Below are 20,287 nucleotides of genomic sequence, written 5' to 3'. Positions count from 1 at the left end.
AGTTACTGATACGGCTTGACTGCAGGACAGTGAGAAAGGAATCTGTACAATTCGGTTCCTAATTAGCTAGCTGCCTGGTTTTACATATGTTGTGTACATCAAATTACACACACCTAAACGCACTTTAGAGGAGAAAATTAATTTAAAAACTGTAAAGAACAAAGGAAAGACTGTTCACACAGGAGAGCACTCTGTAAACCGTAACACACCACGCACTGTCTCATCTGACCCCACCCCACCCCCAAACCCATGGGGCAGCCAAGAATCATTACTCTCACTTCACACTTGGAGAAACTGCCTCATAAAGTTAAGTGCCTTGCCCAAGGTCATAGGGCTAATTTGTGGAAGGACTGGGGCCACAGCCCGGATTTTGTCCAGCTCCCAATTCAGCTCTCCTCCTTACTCACTGTTCCTAGAGATAACTGCTTTCTCTCTCTTTCTCTGTCTCTCTCCCCCCGCCCCACCCCAACAGAAAGCACAGCTTCCCTGGGAAGTGTGCTTGGACTAAGAATGCATACAACACAGGGAACAAAGAGAGGAAACCTTCTACTGGCTGCACAGCCAAGTCAATACTAGTGATTAATGGGTGATACCCAACAAGCTAGACTACCAGCACATCCTACTTTTTCAAAGAAATTATCTGTCACTATTCAGATGCCCTCCTGCTCCTACCCCGCCCCCGCCCCCCAAGATCACCCCTGCTCTACATTTTTATAAATACTCAGACTTCACAATGTCTTCTCTGAAGCCCATTGTTAAGATCTGGACCCACAGTGAATCCTTCACATACATAACTCTTGTCATGGTGCCTACAACAGTATTTTCTTGCTTCCCCTTCCAAGACTGTAGCCTCTCAGCGAGGGCCTTAGGTGTTGGTCATCTTTATATGTGCCTAGCACGGTGGCTGTCACGTAGCAGGCACTGAGGGTTTGATGATGAGAGGACCAGTGGACAACTCACATGGCAGGAATGCCAAAGGCCCAGCCTCCTCGTAAAGCCTAGTGTGAAACCAATCAAGGTACCCCACTGGCCGGTGCTGTGAGAAGCCACTTGTCTAGGAACTTCCCGGGCCAATTCCTAAGCTTCTAAAGCCCTAGAAAGTATAAACAACCAGGACTGAGTATCGTGACTCTCAGTAGACTCAAATCCCCACCCCAAAAGCTCTCCATCTGGAACCATCAATAGGTGAAGAATACCAGGGATACATAAGTTTCATCTCAGATACAATGACAGCTATGCCCCCAAACTGTGTGATACTCACTGGCTCACTGCTTCTTGGATATATTGCTCACAGGACAAAGAAACAAGAGTCTAAACCCAAATCTTACTCTAAACACCTTTGTAAATAAATAATGACGATAAAATGAAGAATTTTCTCAGGAAATGCCCTTCCTTTACCTTATCCCTATAACCATTCTCTTATCTCCATAGGTAAGAGAAAGTATTAATTTATGTAAAACCTAAATATAAGTTTTATATGATTTTGCGTTTTCCTTATTTATATGTTGGTCTAAACTCAGTCTTGATATTAATACTATAAAACATTGGATAAGGTTTCTAATACCAAGAAAGAAAACACTTAAGATATTTAAGGACACAGGGGCATCTGGGTGGTTCAGTCAGTTAAGTGGCCAACTCTTGATTTTGGCTCAGGTCATAATCTCAGAGTTGTGGAACTGAGCCCTGGATGGGGCTCCTATCAGCAGGGAGTCTGCTTGGGATTCATTCTCTCTCTCAAATAAATAAATAGATCTTTAAAAAAAAAGATATTTAAGGGCACATCACCATGATTCTGTGGCTATGAGCCTGAAACATAACAGACAATACCTGATTTAACAAAGCTAGTGAAAATTCTTTTATATTCTACTCTAAAGGACTTCAATGGAAAAAATTTTCCTGTACCGGAGACTGTCTATCTAAAAAGAGCCCATTGACCAAGGCACTAAAGGAATAAACCAAGAATTTAAAATGTATGAAGTTAAGGCAGAGTTGGTTATATCTCCTGCTCAGAAAGTTATTTTAATGTATGAAAATAAAAACTAAAAATAAATTTTAAAAATTATATAGATAAAAGGGCAATACTGAAACATTTAGCAAAACTCAAATGGGGTTTGAAGATTAAGTAATGCAGAATATCAATTTTCTCATTTTCTTTTTGATTGTTGAATTATAATTATGTAGAAGAATGTCCTTGTCTTTGGGAAAGACACAAGTGCTCAGGGAGGGGCATCAGGTCAGTGGCTCTCAAATAGTTAAGTAGGGGAGAGGAAAGCTCTATGTTCTATACTTGAAACTTTTCTGCAAGTCTGAGAATATGTGAAAACTTTAAAATATTAACTCAAAAAAATAATTAAAAAAATATTAACTCAAAATAAAAACAGACCTATTCAAAGCCAAATAAAGGGCAAAGAATTCACACCCTGAAGAACTTAGATATGAGATTTATAAATCCACAGGGTGAGGGAGCACTTCAACATCTATATAACTGTAGGTATCTGAAAGCTGGAGAAGTGGGCAGGGTAAGGTAGAACAGAAATGCTCTTCAGCAACCACTATTTAACCAACTCTGCAGAACACATACTCTCTCATTCCTGACTTGAGCAATCAACCGCCCCACCTGCCATCCTGATGGACGTCCCCCATACGCTAACCGCTGCTCCTTGGGACTACTCTCCAGCACACCCAAGAAGTCTGCTCCTATCAGGTAAACTCTATGTTCAGTATATTCACTAAGTGTCAACTGTGTTTGGCCTCAAATGGGCTCATCTCACTTGTATTTACTGTTCTAAATATACTTTAACTCAATATTATGCTAACAGATGACTTAAATATACAGACTGAGGTGGAAAAAATCTTAAAAAACTGAGAAAGATTTTGCACTCAGACTCCTCTGAAACTATTTTTTCAGTAACTGAAAACTGTAAACAAAACCTTTCAGGTATACATTATGTGAAACTTCCAATCTGTGGCTTATATTAAAAGGAAAAAAAAGCCCTTGTCTTGTATTTTAAAAAGCTGTAGATGAACATATTAATAAACTCAATGTTTAAGGCGCATATTTCTGTTCTGATGTCCCAATTTAACCGACGGCCACCTGCTCAAGCAAATGCAGAGAGAAAGAAATGGATTAAGCTCTTCTGACCTCCGGGCTAGACCCTGAACTAGTTGTTTCATTCTGCTCAGTCTCAGCTTTGCAGATCTGTCAACTCTTGGTAGATATTCCTAACTATAAAAAGAAGAATGGTCTAGAGATCAGTGGTTTCCCAAACTTTAGATCATGTGTAACAGCTAAAAAAAAAAAAAAAAAACCTGTAAAAGCCTTCTGATACGAATTTATAAATTATAGGCTTCTACTTATATACATTATGTAGAATATAAAACAAATATAAAAATATAAGTTTTAAAAGACTTAGGTTCAATTAAGTCAATTAAGCTGCCAACTCTTGGTTTCGGCTCAGGTTATGATCTCAGGGTCATGAGATAGAGCCCTGCCGTGTCAGGCTTTGTGCTCAACACAGTGTCTGCTTGAGATTCTCTCTCCCTCTGCCTCTCGCACTCCTGCATATGCTCTAAAATAAATCATTAAAAAATAAATGATTTTTTGGGGGGAGCCTCGGTGGCTCAGTTGTTAAGCGTCTGCCTTCGGCTCAGGTCATGATCCCAGAGTCCTGGGATCGAGCCCCGCATCAGGCTCCCTGCTCAGCGGGAAGCCTGCTTCTCTTTCTCCCACTCTCCTTACTTGTGTTCCCTCTCATGCTCTGTCTTCCTCTGTCAAATAAATAAAATCTTTTAAAAAAATAAATAAAAATAAAAGTTTTTTTTTTTTTAAGTTGAACAGAAGAACATTTTCTTCCTCCACCTCAAATAGACTATCCTGTGAATCTCATCATCAAGACAACTCAACTAAATAGATCTTTCTAGAACTTAATTTTCTGATTCTAAGACCAACAATCCTGGTCACTGGCAGGAAATAAGAAGATCCAGAGCTTATTATGAACAGTTAAGGAATAAAGGACCAGAGATGTCTGATATCAAGTAAATGTACAGCAGAAACAACAGTGCAGCTTCTAAAGATTAATAGAAATGAAAATCATGTGTCCTACATATGAGAAGCTAGTGATGACCGATACTAAGAACATCTTTTTCTAGAAAAGCACATGACCACCTTTCAGGTCTGCTATAGAAGTGATTCCTTCAGTGGATGGGAATGATACCAGAGGACTACCGAGTGCTTACTGTATGCCAGGCACTATTCTCCGGACTTCTCAAGTGCTGTATCATCTAATCCTCCAAACAACTCTGAGACAGGTTCAAGTTATCATCTACATTTTACAGATGAGGAAACTGAGCTTATTAGGACAGGTAAGTTGTGAAGGTCTTCCAAGTCTAGGCTCTTTTAACTCTAGAATGCTATTTATTTCAACATATTTGCTTGGTATGTATATTTAAGGATATGGATATTATATAATTCTAACAAGATGCTTTTTTAAACCCTGAAAAAAGATGCTCCTTGTACAAAGACTCTAGGATTCTGATTCTACCCCAGCACGTGCCAGCCCCCCATATAAGCTGCTCCCCTGGCACCTGTTGGCCCTCCATACAGGGGTCTCCCAACTCTTTTCATGTCACTGCACACATAGAAGACATTTACTCAGTACTCTGTGGTAAGGTGACAGAGAGCAAACAGCCAACAAAGGTGGAGGGAATAAACATCTCACATACAAGTAACCCAGTTACCAGACACACTGGTTAGGAAACTCTGCTATGACAACAGCCCATCGGAACGGTTAACAGTTTTGTAATCAACACCACACAAAGTACCCAGTGATGGTAGATAACATTAAAAGAAAGAAAAGGGGCAAGTGCAGAAACAGGGAGACAGGCAGAGAAGTCCAATCCCAAAGACTCAACTAAATGTGTTTAAACTCACCTATTATAAAGCTTCTCATAAAAGCTTTTATTAGGTAGTGTTATATGAATGTTGGGTAACGTAAGTTCCAGCACATAGTGAGAATTGCTGATTGCTTTATCCTGAAATTCTGTCATTTCCACAGGGTCTCCTGGCATCACCATCTAAAATACAAGTTTGGTGCAAAAAAAGCATGAAATAACCATTTCATGTTTAAAATAACAGTAGGATCTTCTTGCCCTATCCATGGGACTTTATATGTAAACAAACAAATAAGCATGTAACTTTTAACCAAGAAAAGAAATATTATTCAGTCTTAGAGTTAAAAGGGTAGCAATAACAGTATACAAAGTACTTCTTCAAAAACAAAGAATGAAAATCACTGCTACATGGTAAAGGATAATTCCTTCATTGCTCACTTCATTGCTCATTTTACCTGCTCATTTTCAAACATGACTCTACGAGAAGAGAAGGGAGAAGGGGCTGGTCTTCGCAGATCACAAACATCCTTCAGGGAATGAGCACCCCCTTCCTCCTCTTCCTGATAGCGGCCATCACTCTCTTCTTCCTCAGCTGCTATTCGCTCCAAAATGGAATGCACAGCTGGTGGATTTAATTTCAGCACAATTCTGACAGCAAAGACAATTTAAAAAATCAAGGCCTAAGTATGAACAGCAAGGCTTTAACTTTCCTGCACTCTGATACAAAAACCACCGATAATAGGATTCAGCTTTTCTACAAAGTCTAATTGTGTCTCATGTAACCACTTCTGAGTGTGCTATCAACTTCAAAATGTAGAACAGATGAAACAAATAAAAGAAGGGCATTAACATTTCATACTTGACTAACTGAAAATCTGATCTTGAGGACAAAAGATTATCTTTCAATTTCATCAACAGCCGACAAATTTTACCTAATAATTCTATTTACTTTCATGAAACCAAATGCTTCTGGGGTCTGTTGTGCTATTATAGAATATTGCACACCTAAGAGACCTTCTATCATAGAAATTATTCAAATGGAAAAACAAGGACTCATAGAGAATAACTTAGAACTCCAACAACAAAGTAGCATTTCCCTTCAGGAATTTCAGTAACAAAAGGCTTGCCTTGTTGCTGTATTGAAGCTACAAACCTGAAGCAAAGGAGCCAACGCCCTGGGCCCCGCTTTCCTACTCCCTGCACATCACTAGCAAAGGCTTTGCAGTTTCCTTCCCAACACCGTTGTGAGGAGGGCTGGTGCCCTCAAACCAAACTTCTGTGGGGCATCTATGAAGTGTTTTTCCCCTTAGTTAAGTGGTGCCAGTTGGCTCCTGAAACAATCACGACTGTTTCCTAATTTATAGACATCCTAATGTAAATTGTGCTTCCAAATTAACCGAAGTAGATCCATTTATGATGAAAACTCATGCACTAAACCGCTCATTATCAGGCACGTCCTGATCACACCCATCCTAAGATCCTGCTAGGACTGATAGACAGGGGCAGGTGTAAAAAAGGCTGGCAGGAAAATGGCACAAAAAAGTCACTTTAATTCTCAGATATCAAATATTCAGTTTTCAATATAATAAAGTCATTTCAAGTAAACTAAGTCCTTTTAAACATATCCAAGCCCACTATCAGGCTATTAAATTAATAGTCTTATTACAGTGTATAATATATGAGTAATTAACAAATGTTAATGAATAATTAATAATCTCTAATAAATATACTTTATTAATTCTTCTAAGAAATCCTGAAGCAGCAGTTCTTGACATCCACCTGCACACTGGAATCATCTGGTGTAATTTTTAGACTATCCTGATGCCCAGGCTCTATCCCAAAATCTCAGGGTGGGGCCCCTGAGTATTTTGTAAAAGTTTTGTAAAAGCCCAGATTTGAAAAACAGTGTCCTAAGGGGCGCCTGAGTGGCTCAGTCGTTAAGAGTCTGCCTTAGGCTCAGGTCATGATCCCAGGGTCCTGGTATCCAGCCCCGCACTGGGCTCCCTGCTCAGCAGGAAGCCTGCTTCTCCCTCTCCCACTCCCCCTGCCTGTGTTCCCTCTCTCCCTGTGTCTCTGTCAAATAAATAAATAAGATCCTTACAAGAAAAAAGCAAAAAACAGTGTCCTAAAGCAATCACGGACTATAAAATTCACTTAACTAACCAAATGATGCCATATAACTCCTCTACTGTAGTTCTGAACTATTTTTTTTAAATGGTTAATGATTCTTTTGTGCCTCTAATTAAACAGGGTAACTTGAGACCAGGGAACACATTTTATACCTCCATCTCTCACAGTATTGACACATACCTTTCATAGAGTAGTACACTCAATACGGATTTTTCAATTTAATTTGTCCCTCTTTCTCTGTTTTCTCCCTCTCCTTGTTCTCTCATCAGGGCTGAGTATGTTTAGTTTAAATTAATAGCCAAAATGCCGATTAAAAGTACTACAGCAGGGGCACCTGGGTAGCGCAATCGGTTAAGCAACTGTCAGTTTTGGTCCAGGTCATGATCTCAGGGTCCTGCGATCAAGCCCGGTGTGGGGCTCCTGCTCAGCACGTGGAGTCTGCTTAAGATTCTCTCTCCTTCTGCCTCTGCTCCCTCACTAAAAAATAAATCTTTAAAAAAAAAAAAGTACCACAGCATTTTTTGAAAGGATCTCATTAAATGTCTATCATATACACCTGCTAACTCACCGTGGCCAGTCAAAGTCATCTGATGACGCTGTATCTCCATCTACTCCGCTAGACACATGGAAAAACTTAATAGATGGTTCTCCTTTATCTTCCTGGAATGACCCTAATAAAACACAAATGATTAACTAAAATGCATTTCTTCGCAAGTGCTGAAAGAAGATAGTTTCCTCCTAACATAAGCAAAGATCTCCTAAATCAGGGACCTAGTGCAACATTAAGTTGCACAGCACTCATTCTTTTGTTCCTATTTCATGGATACATGTGGGGAGACAGGAGGAACAGATAATGATGATGTTTTCTGTTCAAACTCAAATTTTTAGGTACCAAGTGTAATGTGTCAGGTACATAATCATGACATAAATTTCGCAGTTGCCACTTACTGCCACTGAATGCTTATTCTACATAAAAGTTTATGCAGTTAATCTAAGAACATAGATAATAACTATATTTCTTAAATGTTTTGTACCAAGCACTGTACTTCCATTCACAATAATCCTATGCATGCTTTTTCAGTCCATTTTACAAAGAAAGACTTTCCTCCCGAAAAATGAGTTTCTTCCCACTGTAGATAAGATCAGACAACCCCTAAAGCCCTTTCATGAAGTCATAATCAGCAAGTCAATTGTAAATCTCTCTAAAGATGTGTAAAACTCCAAACAAGGGAAAAAAATTTTGCAGCCTATTCCCTGAGATGGAGGAGCAGGATATGGTGGCATGGAGAGGGTGTGGTTAGAGGGGGTGAAGTGGCAGAGGCAGGTTGTTTATGAACCACAGAATAAAACGTCAGAATCTTCCAGAGGTCCTCATACACCTGGTTTACCCTAAGTCAATACATATTCTGTTAGATGACAAAAGCAAATACAGAAAAACTGTCAATGGGTTTTACAAAGGAAAGTCACCAAAGATTAGTATGATGATTGAAAGCTCAAGTGTGAGACTTCGGTTGGAATCTTGATTTTGCCATTTACTACCACACGGTCTTGGAAGGTACCTCTTCTTAAGTCTATGGATTCCTCACTTATAAATGATAAAAAATAATTGGAAATAATAAGCCTACCATAACCATGACGATGAAAGGAAAGCAGTAACGTGTGAAGTGCTTAGTACAGTACCTAACACAGAGTGGCACTTAAGAAATTCTGGTTACTTTCAGCCCTACAAAAATTAAGTAGTCAGGTGGCAATAAAAATGTAAGTTAAAGGAGCGTCTGGTCGGCTGAGGTCATGATCTCAGGATTCTGGGATCAAGCCCTGCATTGGGCTCCCTGCTTGGCAGGAAGCCTGCTTCTTCCTCTTCCTCTCCCTGCTGGTGCTCTCTCTCTCTCCCATTCTCTCTCTCTCTCTCTCTCTCCTTCCCTCCCTCTCCCTCTCAAATAAAATCTTTAAAAAAAAGTAAGCTACAGCACTACACTCCTTGCAGAAAAGTATTTTAATAAAGTGAATAATCATGCTTAGTAACTTAAAAAAAAAAAATCAATTCTATCACATATTGGTATACAATATTGGAAAAAACTCATTACTCTTGCTTTCTAACACTGTCTATATTGGGGGCTACCATATACTTTTTCATGATGTTTGCCTGAGTAGTATTGTTTGTTTCTGCTCTGGTTCTTACACGCATGTTCAATCTTACCAACTAATTCTCTAAACGTAAGTTCCAATTTCATTTGTTCTGGGGTTGATCCTCCTATAAATTCAGTCTTAAATTCTAGGTCTGTGAATGCTAAATGAAGGATCTCCTTTTGAAGTGACTTCTTAAACCATGGTCCTCTTTCTTGATCTGATCGAAGATCAGGTATTGGGAAGCGAACAGAAAGGTTTAACGCTGGTGTGGCCACTTGTACTGATACCCGACAATTTGCAGGATTATGTGAATCATCCAGAAATACTTCAGTGAAAGCTTTGTGCTAAAACACAAAATATCAAAAATATGTCAAAACATCAAATTAGGTAAACATAAATGACATTAATATTCAACATTACAATATGCATAATCACTATTTCCTCATTCAGTATAATGAATTAAAATACAATTCAAATTAACTACTACCATATTAATTTAGTGTAATGAAATTCTATAATGTAATAGTTACTGATCAAACTTCAAATAACTGGCAAAAGTTAAACCAAATTAAGTCAAAATCAATCAGTCAAAATAAAAAACAAACCAAAGTGAAGACACAGGTGCTATAGATGTATACACATATTACTAAGAGTAAAAAACAACAGCATTAGATTAGGTTATCAATAAATCCAATACAGTTAAAAATCAACTCAACATTCAATTTGAAGGATTTATCTACCAACATGCTCCTTTAAAGACTTGATGTGAAATAAGATCATGCCAAATGCAAGGGCCCATCCCTGACTTAACTTTGTATTTCCAGGACTAAGCCTAGAGCCTGACACAGTCTAAGTTCTAAATACTCACCAAATGACTCACTCTGAGCTCCCATCCAACCCAAGGGTATGAGTCCATCAAACGGCCCTTAGAAACCAAGACACATATGCACCCTCTACTCAAAGCCATGTTACAGCAAAAGGGTCAAAGAACGTGCCCTGCAGGGGCACCTGGGTGGCTCAGTCGTTAAGCATCTGCCTTCAGCTCAGGTCATGATGCCAGAGTCCTGGGATCGAGCCCACCTCAAACCCAGGCTCCCTGCTCCGCGGGAAGCCTGCTTCTCCCTCTCCCACTCCCCCTGCTTGTGTTCCTGCTCTCCTTCTCTCTCTCTGTCAAATAAATAAATAAAATCTTAAAAAAAAAGAGCATGCCCTTCAGATAAAAGTCGATTTCTGTTTGTTTTTTGTTTTTCTAAAATGTACTGAAGCTTCTAAAGCGTTAGCCCAGAGTACGCTGCAGGTGATAACACTCCACTCCACGAATCAGTGTCTAACCTCCTGGATTAGGGAGCTCCTTTCTTACGTGGGATTTCTAGCACACCTATTCTCTCTCTTCCCCTCTTGGACTCTGTAACACTAACCCCCACTCTCAGCAAAAATAACCCAAGAGATTAACCATCATCCCAGCACATCTATGGCTAACAGCAAATATGCACACTAGCCCCACAAAACTTGAAATAACTAGTAATTGGTGACAACAATAAATAAAAAATGCTGATTTAATGTGAATACCCATCACTAATTAAGGGCGAAACAAGTAGAAAAACACCTCCTCCCTTTTCTTTTAACCAAAGTTGTCTCTATCTGTTCCTGGTCCGAGAGCCCCCTAGTTCCAGCCCAAGATTCCTAACAGATTTCTTGCAAATATGACTTACTTGAACTGCTTAGAAAAGACACCATGCATCAGACAGATCTAAGTGACCTAATGTGATGCTCAATAACTCAATGCTATAAATTATGTTCCCACTTTCAAAAGTGTACCTTACAATATATGGGCTACATTTTATAGGTAGATCAGGTAGTTTACTAAATGTGTGAATAAATTTTCTGCAGGTATTATAATCGCAACTTATAAAATTCAAATAAACACAGAGAGGGAAAGGAAATCTAATTCTACACTCTAACATAATCAATGCTACCAACTGGTATATTTCTATCCATTCTTTCTCTATACCTCAATTTTATTTACACAGTTGTGATAAAAGTTTCTGTGGAATAATATGTTTCACTTTTTCTCTTAATACTCCTTCATGAGCTTTCTTCATGTGGCTACACCATCTTTATAACCATCATTCAAAATGGCCACATAAAATTTCACTCAATATATTAGCAAACATTATTCAGCTAGCCTACCATCTAGACATAAAAGTCTCCATCTTTTCATTATGAATAATGCTGTTTTAATACTATATGCTATTTAATCCATTAAGAATACTTAAGCTCAGAAATGATCCCAATAAGCCCATTAGCTAGTTATAATTAGAATTAGTATTTGTAATGTTCTGAATACTTACCAGACTAGTATGTTTATTGTATGAAGTATACATGTGCGATGCCATCATTTCTACCGTAGTAAGCTTTTGTGGTTGAAGCAAAGAATTTAATCTGTCCACAATACTGATATCCAGCTCACAAAACACAGGATTTAACTTAATTTGTAATTCTGCCTTCTGAGGAACAGAACTAAGCCTTGCTTGATTACCCTTTAAAAAAATAAAAGGGAAAACATTAATATGATCACTAACACTACTACAAAATTTAGAAACTGTATGATTGTGAGAAAATACGTATCAAATGAAAATTTATAGGTGGTATCACACAATAAGGCTTCTTACCTGGGGTCCTTTATTCTCAGAATGCTTATAATGAAGCTGAAGACACACAGGGAGATGGGAATCAGTTCGTTCTTTGGGATGGAACATTAAAAGCTTACAAACAAAGACAAAAATAAATGTAAGATATTAAACTATAATTCATCCCATGAATTAACAGAGGTACTAGTGGTGGAAAGACTTTTTTTAAATCAGGAAATCTCATTTTACATTTCATTTTGGTCATTCACAAGCAATGTCAATCTTAAGACAATTTCTGTGATACTTAGTATCTCATCTGCAGAATGTACATGAGAATTCAAGTGAATTAACGCCCAAGAAAGTACTTTGAACATAAAATAATGTACAAGGAAAAGTAACAGCAATAAATGTTATCTTGATAACTTTGAAAAGTTCCTCTAGCACACACTTTTAGAATTGGAAAAAAAAATCAGACTAATAATAAACAAAAGACACTGTGCTTGTCTTGAACAGTGCTTACTAGCACACTGCAGGTATTCAGTATTTGTTTTACAGACTTCTGAAATTAATAGTGCTTGGAAAATTAGGGAAATAAAGTCATCTGTCCCATAATCTGTCTGCCGCTCTAAAACAAGTCAACTCTAAAAAATTCTAACAGACTCTTACAATGACCTTGAAAGCCATACTTTAAAATGTTTCAACGAAATACAAATGCGTACACATGCACTCTTCCTTCCTCTAATGGCTTCCTATATTTTTTTTAATAAAATCATTGCTATTAATACAACTCTTTAAAAGCAAGGTAGATTTAAAGAATGATCCTAAAGACAAAGTATCTAGCATTTACCTCTGTGTAGTGAGGAGGAACAGAATGAGAATCAGTTGGAAACAGGCATTCCAAAAGTTCCATTTGCCCAATGGACATATCAGTACTAAAATATCGGGAAGCTGATCTTTGTCTTTGTTCATAGGACACTTTGATGCCAGTACCTATAAATCTATTAGAGAAAATGAAGCATTTAAGAGTATTCATATACTTCTAGGTTAACCAATGTGTCAAATAGTACACAAGTGTTAATAAAGTACATATTCTAATATATAATAATATTCCTAAGGGTATTAACCAGAAAGACTGCTTCAAATTTCCCATTCCCTGACATAAGAAAGCAATTTCTGATAGGAAATTATCCAGGATATATTATTTCCCAACACTGCCCTCCCTTCTTTAATATTTTAAAATTTACACTGCACGGGCGCCTGGGTGCTCAGTTGGTTAAGCGACTGCCTTCGGCTCAGGTCAGGATCGAGTCCTGCATCGGGCTCCCTGCTCAGCAGGGAGTCTGCTTCTCCCTCTGACCCTCTTCCCTCTCGTGCTCTCTATCTCATTCTCTCTCTAATAAATAAATAAAATCTTTAAAAAATAAATAAAAATAAAAATTTACACTGCAGTGAGACAAAAATCTTTCAAACTATATGCAGTAGATTCTTAAAATTATTTAAAAGCCTCATGCAGTACTTTAAAACCTTCAGTCAGTGGATCTCAAGTGAAAGTCGTCTTCCTATTTTTGCTGCTTTTATTTCCTACTGGCAGACATTTGAAACCTTGTCAAAATGTTTTTACAGTTTAATTATAAATACTATGGCCCTAACTTGTAGAGTTTCTTTAGCCAGGTATAAAAACTACTCTGTATATTAATTTTAATACTTCAAAAAAAAGTAAAAGGCCAAACTTTCCTAAAAATATTAATATATGTGCCTAAATTGTTGTATAAAATATGATCAAAAGATAACTTTCACTAAGATGAGCAATGTTTACATATTAACAATATTATACTTACAAATTTACCTCCTCATTCATTAGGACTCAACCCATGAAAGGATCACTGGCTATGTGAACGGCTTTAATTTTTTCTTTTTTTTAAATGAAGCTTTGTTGTTTTAAGTAGGCTCCATGCCCAGCGTGGAGCCCAATTTGGGGCCTGAACTTACGACCCTGAGATCAAGACCTGAGCTGAGATCAAGAGTTGGACACTTAACCATCTGAGCCACCCACATGCCCCCGGATGGCTTTAACTTTTTAAAGCAGAAATTGAAAGTGTAACATCGGGCTCAGGATCAGCGCTGGTACCCTTCCCCACCCCACAGACAGTGGCATGGGGGTCATGTTGTGTCCACGTCCCTTCTCATTAGCTCACTCCACTCTCACCACCACTGCCATCTCCGCTGAGCCAGTGACAATAAGAACTATTTTTATGATTATAATGGTGTCAATATTTTAATCAGCAAAATGTGGTCCAAAAAAAACTTGTCAAGGGCACCTGGGTGGCTCAGTGGGTTAAGCGTCTGCCTTCAGCTCAGGTCATGATCCTGGGGTCCTGGGATCGAGTCCCGCATTGGGCACCCAGCTCAGCACAGAGTCTGCTTCTCCCTCTCCCTCTGCCCCTCCCACCTGTTCATGTTTTCACTTGTGCTCTGTCTCTAATGAATTAAAAAAAATCTTAAAAAAAAATTGTCAAGAGCAGAGAAAACTCCAAATTACCTCAACCTTATATGTAAATAGGTTTGCATGCCAAGTAAGCTGAATAAAAGATTCTATGGTAAACATTTTTGTAGCACTACAAGAAAACCTCACTCATTCCCTCATTTACAAATAAAATGTGAATCAGAAAAACAGAGTTAGGGGCGCCTGGGTGGCTCAGTTGGTTAAGCAGCTGCCTTTGGCTCAGGTCACGATCCTGGAGTCCCAGGATCGAGTCCCGCATTAGGCTCCCTGCTCGGCAAGGAGCCTGCTTCTCCCTCTAACCCTCCCCCTTCTCATGTACTCTCTCTCTCTCTTTCTCACTCTCTCAAAATAAATAAAAATCTTTAAAAAAAAAAAAAAAAGAAAGAAAAACAGAGTTAGACAGATAAAAAAGTCCCCACCTGGTTCTTTTTCAAGCATCATTAATAAACATGAGAGAATTTACCTAAGGTGATCATGTTTGCAAGCTTCCGCAAATACTGCTCGGAAAGACATAAAATCATCTGTTGAAAATCTTGCTGGGTCAATGTTTTCTATACAGGTAAAGAATGCTATCGCCAAAGGCGTCAATGGATTAAGGTTTAGTGATGTTTCAGGTGGAGATAAAGGATCGATGTGAAGCACAGAGATGGAAAAGGTTCCCACAGCTAGTCTAAAAATAAGTTCAGGCCTGGATTCATCCACTGAAACAGATCTAGATGGGAGAGCTGAAACACATGGGTTAAAATTATATACATAAAATTTAATACTTAAAAACAATCCATTATATCAAAATTATAAAGCATTTACTCATGTGTTAGTTTTAAAAAGCAGGTGAACACACAACAGTTTGATATTTGATATTCAACAAGATAAACTGTTATCTTTCTGCATTTGATATTCAGGATCTTTGATACTTGAAGCATCAAAAAGAAACATGAACAAAAGTTTTGCATTAATAAAACTGTATTGGAAAAGTTGCAGATTAACCCAAAACCTGCTCACCAAATTTTCTTTTAAGCCTTGGTTCTATTTCAATTAAATTTTGTGGAGAAGAGACCTGAGGTTCTCTTTCAAGGAAAGTGTAAACAATGGAACAAGTATTGATGGTTGACTGAGACTCCTAAACTACAATAGTAATATGAAACTTACAGTGTACTTTTTACTGAAGATATTTAAATACACAAAGACTACAGTGAATTGGGCGCCTGGGTGGCTCAGATGGTTAAGCGTCTGCCTTCAGCTCAGGTCATGATCCCAGACTCCTGGGATCGGGTCCCGCATCGCGCTCCCTGTTCCTTGGGAGACTGCTTCTCCCTCTGCCTCTCTTTCTCTCTCTCTCTCTCTGTCTCTCATGAATAAATAAATAAAATCTTAAAAAAAAAAAAAGACTACAGTGAATTGGCAACCATTCTAAAATACTTCACGGTTGAGTTGTTCAACCATGCTTCACATTTTCTTTCTAAACTTTGTTAAATGGCCTAGCTCAAAAAAAAATGTATGAGGGGAAAGAAAAGCAGCAGTAGAATGGTATTTTCTAGAAAGAAACAATTTTTTTTTTTTTTATTCCAGTGGAAGGGGCGCCTGGGTGGCTCAGTTGTTAAGCATCTGCCAGACTTCGGCTCAGGTCAGGATCCCAGGGTCCTGGGATCAAGCCCCTCATCGGGCTCCCTGCTCCACGGCAAACCTGCTTCTCCCTCTCCCGCTCCCCCTGCTTGTGTTCCCTCTCTTGCTGTGTCTCTCTGTCAAATAAATAAATAAAATCTTTAAAAAATAATAAAATAAATAAATTCCAGTGGAAAATTACCGTTAAGTGTCTTACACTACTTACAAGTCTTCTGTAAATTTGGTGGGTGAACTAGGTTGGATGGCAATGTGGACCCTCTTACTGGTTGTTCTTTATGATGTTCAAGGAAATCTCCCCACGTTGGCTGAAGCTGTAAAATAATTTTTTTTTAAATCACATGAATAAAGTGTAGAATTTCAGAAGCCACTTTTCAAGAATAGAACAAAATTTAAACACTTTACCACAGTAGCACTTAATGGAGATCCTGCTGGAGTATTTGTATATGTACTAGTTAATGACAACTCAAGGTCCATATTTGGAGGGTCTCCCAGAGGTGGAAGAGAAGAGAGACTATGGGACATGTCCATATCAGCCATGGAGAAGAAAACTTCTTCTTCTAGACAAAATTAAACCTTGTCAGTTGTATAATTCAGGTCTTTAAATTAAGTTAACATACATTAATATAATATTCTTCAGATTATCTAAGTACAGTGATGCCCTACAATTTACATTACTTCTGATGGGGTAATTTGTGAGGATCGAAGATATAAATGGCATAGTAAAAACTCAACCAAATACAAGTTAACAAAACATTATGCTATCCTACCGGTGAACTTGGTTTTTGGTTTTTTTTTTAATGTAAGATTTGCAGTACTACGTGGTATATTTTTAAGTGTCATGTGACAATTTAGAAGTTAAAATCCAACTTTAAAATAGTATAAAGATCTTGCAATCTCTGGTTTCGTATGAATACAGCTCTTTAAAAAAAAAACAAAACAAAACACCTGAATGTATTATTTAGAATTTTATTTACATTTCACTTCTTTCTGGAGGTTGTTTTACCCTCATGCAAATGAAGTTTGTTATGACCAAAATTTCTTGAGTCGATTTTAAAACTTATTTAGTTCAACATTCTATACTTAAATGGATTCTTGTTAAGGTATTAGTGCTAAACATTCTAAAACACCTGTAAAAATGCAAAGTAAACTGTGTAAAGACTATTTACGTGTAATTGATGGAAGAGTAGAAAAAAAGGTTCCATTTAAGGGCCTCTAACCATAAATCAGTATACAAGCATGTAAGAATTTGATAAAATGATTACCCCAATTTATCTTTTGGGTAAATCTACATTTTTGTAAATTGACTGTCCTTAGAATAAAAAAGAAGTCATGATTTACAAAACAAGATTACACATTCAAAAAAGGATACGTGAACCAGTGCATCACTGTAATGCTGCAGTTAGATCAACTTAACAAATTTAAACCTTCTTAGATCACGGATCTTTCGTTCTTTCATTACTAAACTCCATTTCACAGCGGCCAAATTAAGTTTACTTTGCTCTATGATGATGTTGTAAGAATCCAGTGTCAATTGTTTCAGTCGCTTACCACGGCTAGAAGGTGTACGAGCGGATTCTGTCTCATAAAAGCTTTGCTCTGAAGATACACCTGCTGAGAGGGAATCTTTTCTCAAATAATACCGGTTTAATTCCATCTGAATTCGATATTCCTCTTCTTGCTGCATGGGTCGGCTTTTTCTATCTTTATTAGCTAACCCTATTTTGCTAGAATTTTCTACAAGTATAGAAAAGAAAGCAAAACAGTAATTAAATTTGGAGTTAATCAATCATCTCCCTCCCAAAACCCACTTGTCCAATACCAATGGCAACTTCATGCCACAGTCAATGCAGAACTACCACTATTTAATATTAATCAGAGCTATGCAGTAGCTTTAAGCAACTAGCTAGGGATCACAGAATCTAAAAAGTTTTAAATAATCTTTTAAGATTATTTAAATAATCTTTAATATTAAATAATCTTTAAATAATCTTACTTAAATAATCTATACTAAAAAAATAATAACAGAGTTGCCTTTTGCCATACTTGCCTGGTCCAGCAACAGCTGCTAACATATCCAAAAGCAAGTGCACCTGCCTTGGTGACAGGAATAGATGAATAGAGTCTATCTGTCCATCAATATCCAACTTCAAAAAAAAAAAAAAATAAGCCATTCAGGATAAACACTCTTTAAAATCTCATCACCACAAATCCCAGTATACTTTAATGACTGATTACTTAAGTCTTGGGATTCCTTCACCTAAGATTCCCTCCACTAATTAACACAATCTAAATGAAAGACTTAAAGGCCACCAAACTGTTGTTCTAAGGGGAAAAATCCTCCTGCAAAATTCCTTGTTGGCAAGTCCAATGTCCTATTTTTATCTCTGAGTTTTCTGAGTATTTCAGGTATTTGAGGAGGCTTCAAGTCACAGTCACCAGGAAGAATATGAAGACAGCAGCAGCACAGAATTCATTCCCAACAGGATTTCAAGACTCAAATCATAATCCTCAAAGTGGGATTCAAGCCAAGAGCAAATAAAGTTGGCTTTCTCAAGTTCGCGCATGGGTAACACTCCCTAACAGAGCATGTGAGGCCCTTCCCTACCAACAGTGTGCCTCTCCACACGTGCACACAGGGTTTCACAAAGCCCGCTCTCTGTTGGGCAGGAAAGTGCAGGCCACAGCAGAGATGCCCACGAAGCAGGTGCTCATGTGGACTGCCTTGCTCTTTTCCAAGTCTTTGTCCATTTTTCCTCATGGAAATAAAAACCCCAGCTGGTCTCATCCTGATTCCTGTGGAGTATATTCTGACAAAACAATTACTCTATTTTCTACATCACATTCTAACAAGTTGAGTATGCCTGCCTTACTTTTCATTCATCTCCTCTTAGGGCTAATGCTAACACTCTTATCATCTTTATTCCATTTCACAATTTTAAAAGAATTCAATTAATATTTATATTTGGAAAATGGTATCTTCCCGGGGCGGATGGACAAATTTCTTCTGATTCTAAAAGCAAAAAATATTACACAGTAATGCCGAGAAGCTTCCATGATCAGAGAATATAATGTATTCTCCAGGAATAACAATCCTCACTATTACCTTTTTCTGAGTGTTGGGGCACTATGCTTTTACTACATTTCCGCTCATTCTAGAAAGGCATCTGTTTTACAGACGAGGACATGGAATCATAAAGATCTGCACAAGGCCATCTACAGACCCAAAGCCCGGATTTTAACCTAGGCTGACCTAGATGGGAAGCCCTCACTCCTCCCATGGTATGGTTCTCGGTGGATTTGTTTTATGGAGCTCCTTGCTGACAGCTGCCATCCCAGATGATGAATCAGCAAGGAGTTTAGGCTGGGGACAGTGGGAAAATCTCTGATTACATGCCATATTTAAAAATTGGTTTTTAATTTCTTAGTATTGAAAACATAATCTCTGACCTTTATTAGGATGGATTATCAAGAGTTTCACTTCTAATGTTCATAGAAATATTATTTGTACATTCTAAATTTGGCATACAAAGAACAAAGCAGCTCTTACTTTCCTCTGGAAACAGAAAAAACAGAACATAACTAAAATAATTTCAAACTCAATATGACAACAGTAACCAAACAAAATGTCTATAAATTCAATACATACAGCTCCTCTATTTTCTTATACGCTCCTGAAAGTATATGCTAAAACTGAACATGTGAACTATCAAGCTGACACACTATTTGGGGTGGGTACCATCTCAGAGAACTAAAAAAAATTTTTTTTAATTTATTTGAGAGAGCGAGAGCGCACACATGCACATACAAGGAGGCAGGGGGCAAAGGAAAAGGGAGAGAGAGATCTCAAAGAAGACTCTGTACTAAGCGAGGGCTCAATCTCACGACCCTGAGATCATGACCTGAGCGAAAATCAAGAGTCGGACACTTAACTGACTGAGCCACCCAGGAGCACCCCCCCCCCCAAATCTTTCATAACATTTTGATCCCACAGTTGAAAAACCTGTGGATCTAATGAACATTGGTGAGACTAAAGATCTGACACCTGAGCACCCCTAACCAATGCCATCTTTGTCTACACGGCATTAAGTTTATGGGACTTATATTTCTCAAAGCTAGTATCTAGAACTTTAGCCTTCATTTTCATTAAATAAGAACAAAAGGTACTCAAACTCAAGTTACAACACAAAAATTACCATGTAGACAAGGATGTTAATATCTCCAAATATCAAACACTGGCTGGCAAACAATGCCATCATGCTATAAATTCCAGATGTTCACTTGTCACCTAATACAAAGATGTCCAAAAGTAACATCGAAAAGGCACTTATACAGGGGCGCCTGGGTGGCTCAGTCGTTAAGCGCCTGCCTTCAGCTCAGGTCA

At 38.0% G+C, this 20,287-nt stretch overlaps 1 protein-coding gene across 4 annotated transcripts in view; it reads right to left on the bottom strand.

Moving 5' to 3' along the window:
- ATG2B (autophagy related 2B) overlaps window positions 1-20,287 on the bottom strand; it is an 83,732-nt gene that overhangs the window by 36,609 nt on the left and 26,836 nt on the right. For 3 of the 4 annotated variants that reach the window (XM_027569914.2, XM_027569915.1, XM_035727931.1), the window contains 12 exons: window positions 17,954-18,050; window positions 17,455-17,640; window positions 16,309-16,463; window positions 16,112-16,217; window positions 14,747-15,008; window positions 12,628-12,778; window positions 11,823-11,915; window positions 11,502-11,690; window positions 9,221-9,494; window positions 7,589-7,691; window positions 5,346-5,538; window positions 4,931-5,073 (listed from right to left, as the gene is read on the bottom strand). In XM_027569914.2, coding sequence (XP_027425715.1) covers window positions 4,931-5,073; window positions 5,346-5,538; window positions 7,589-7,691; window positions 9,221-9,494; window positions 11,502-11,690; window positions 11,823-11,915; window positions 12,628-12,778; window positions 14,747-15,008; window positions 16,112-16,217; window positions 16,309-16,463; window positions 17,455-17,640; window positions 17,954-18,050 — 1,952 coding nt within the window. The remainder of the gene's footprint in view (window positions 1-4,930; window positions 5,074-5,345; window positions 5,539-7,588; window positions 7,692-9,220; window positions 9,495-11,501; window positions 11,691-11,822; window positions 11,916-12,627; window positions 12,779-14,746; window positions 15,009-16,111; window positions 16,218-16,308; window positions 16,464-17,454; window positions 17,641-17,953; window positions 18,051-20,287) is intronic. The other variant, XM_027569916.2, reaches the window with a different exon arrangement.

This window comes from Zalophus californianus, chromosome 6, assembly GCF_009762305.2.
Source record: "Zalophus californianus isolate mZalCal1 chromosome 6, mZalCal1.pri.v2, whole genome shotgun sequence".
NCBI lineage: Eukaryota > Metazoa > Chordata > Mammalia > Carnivora > Otariidae > Zalophus > Zalophus californianus.
The sequence above is the reverse complement of the archived record's forward strand: the minus strand, read 5'-3'. Positions and strand labels throughout refer to the sequence as shown.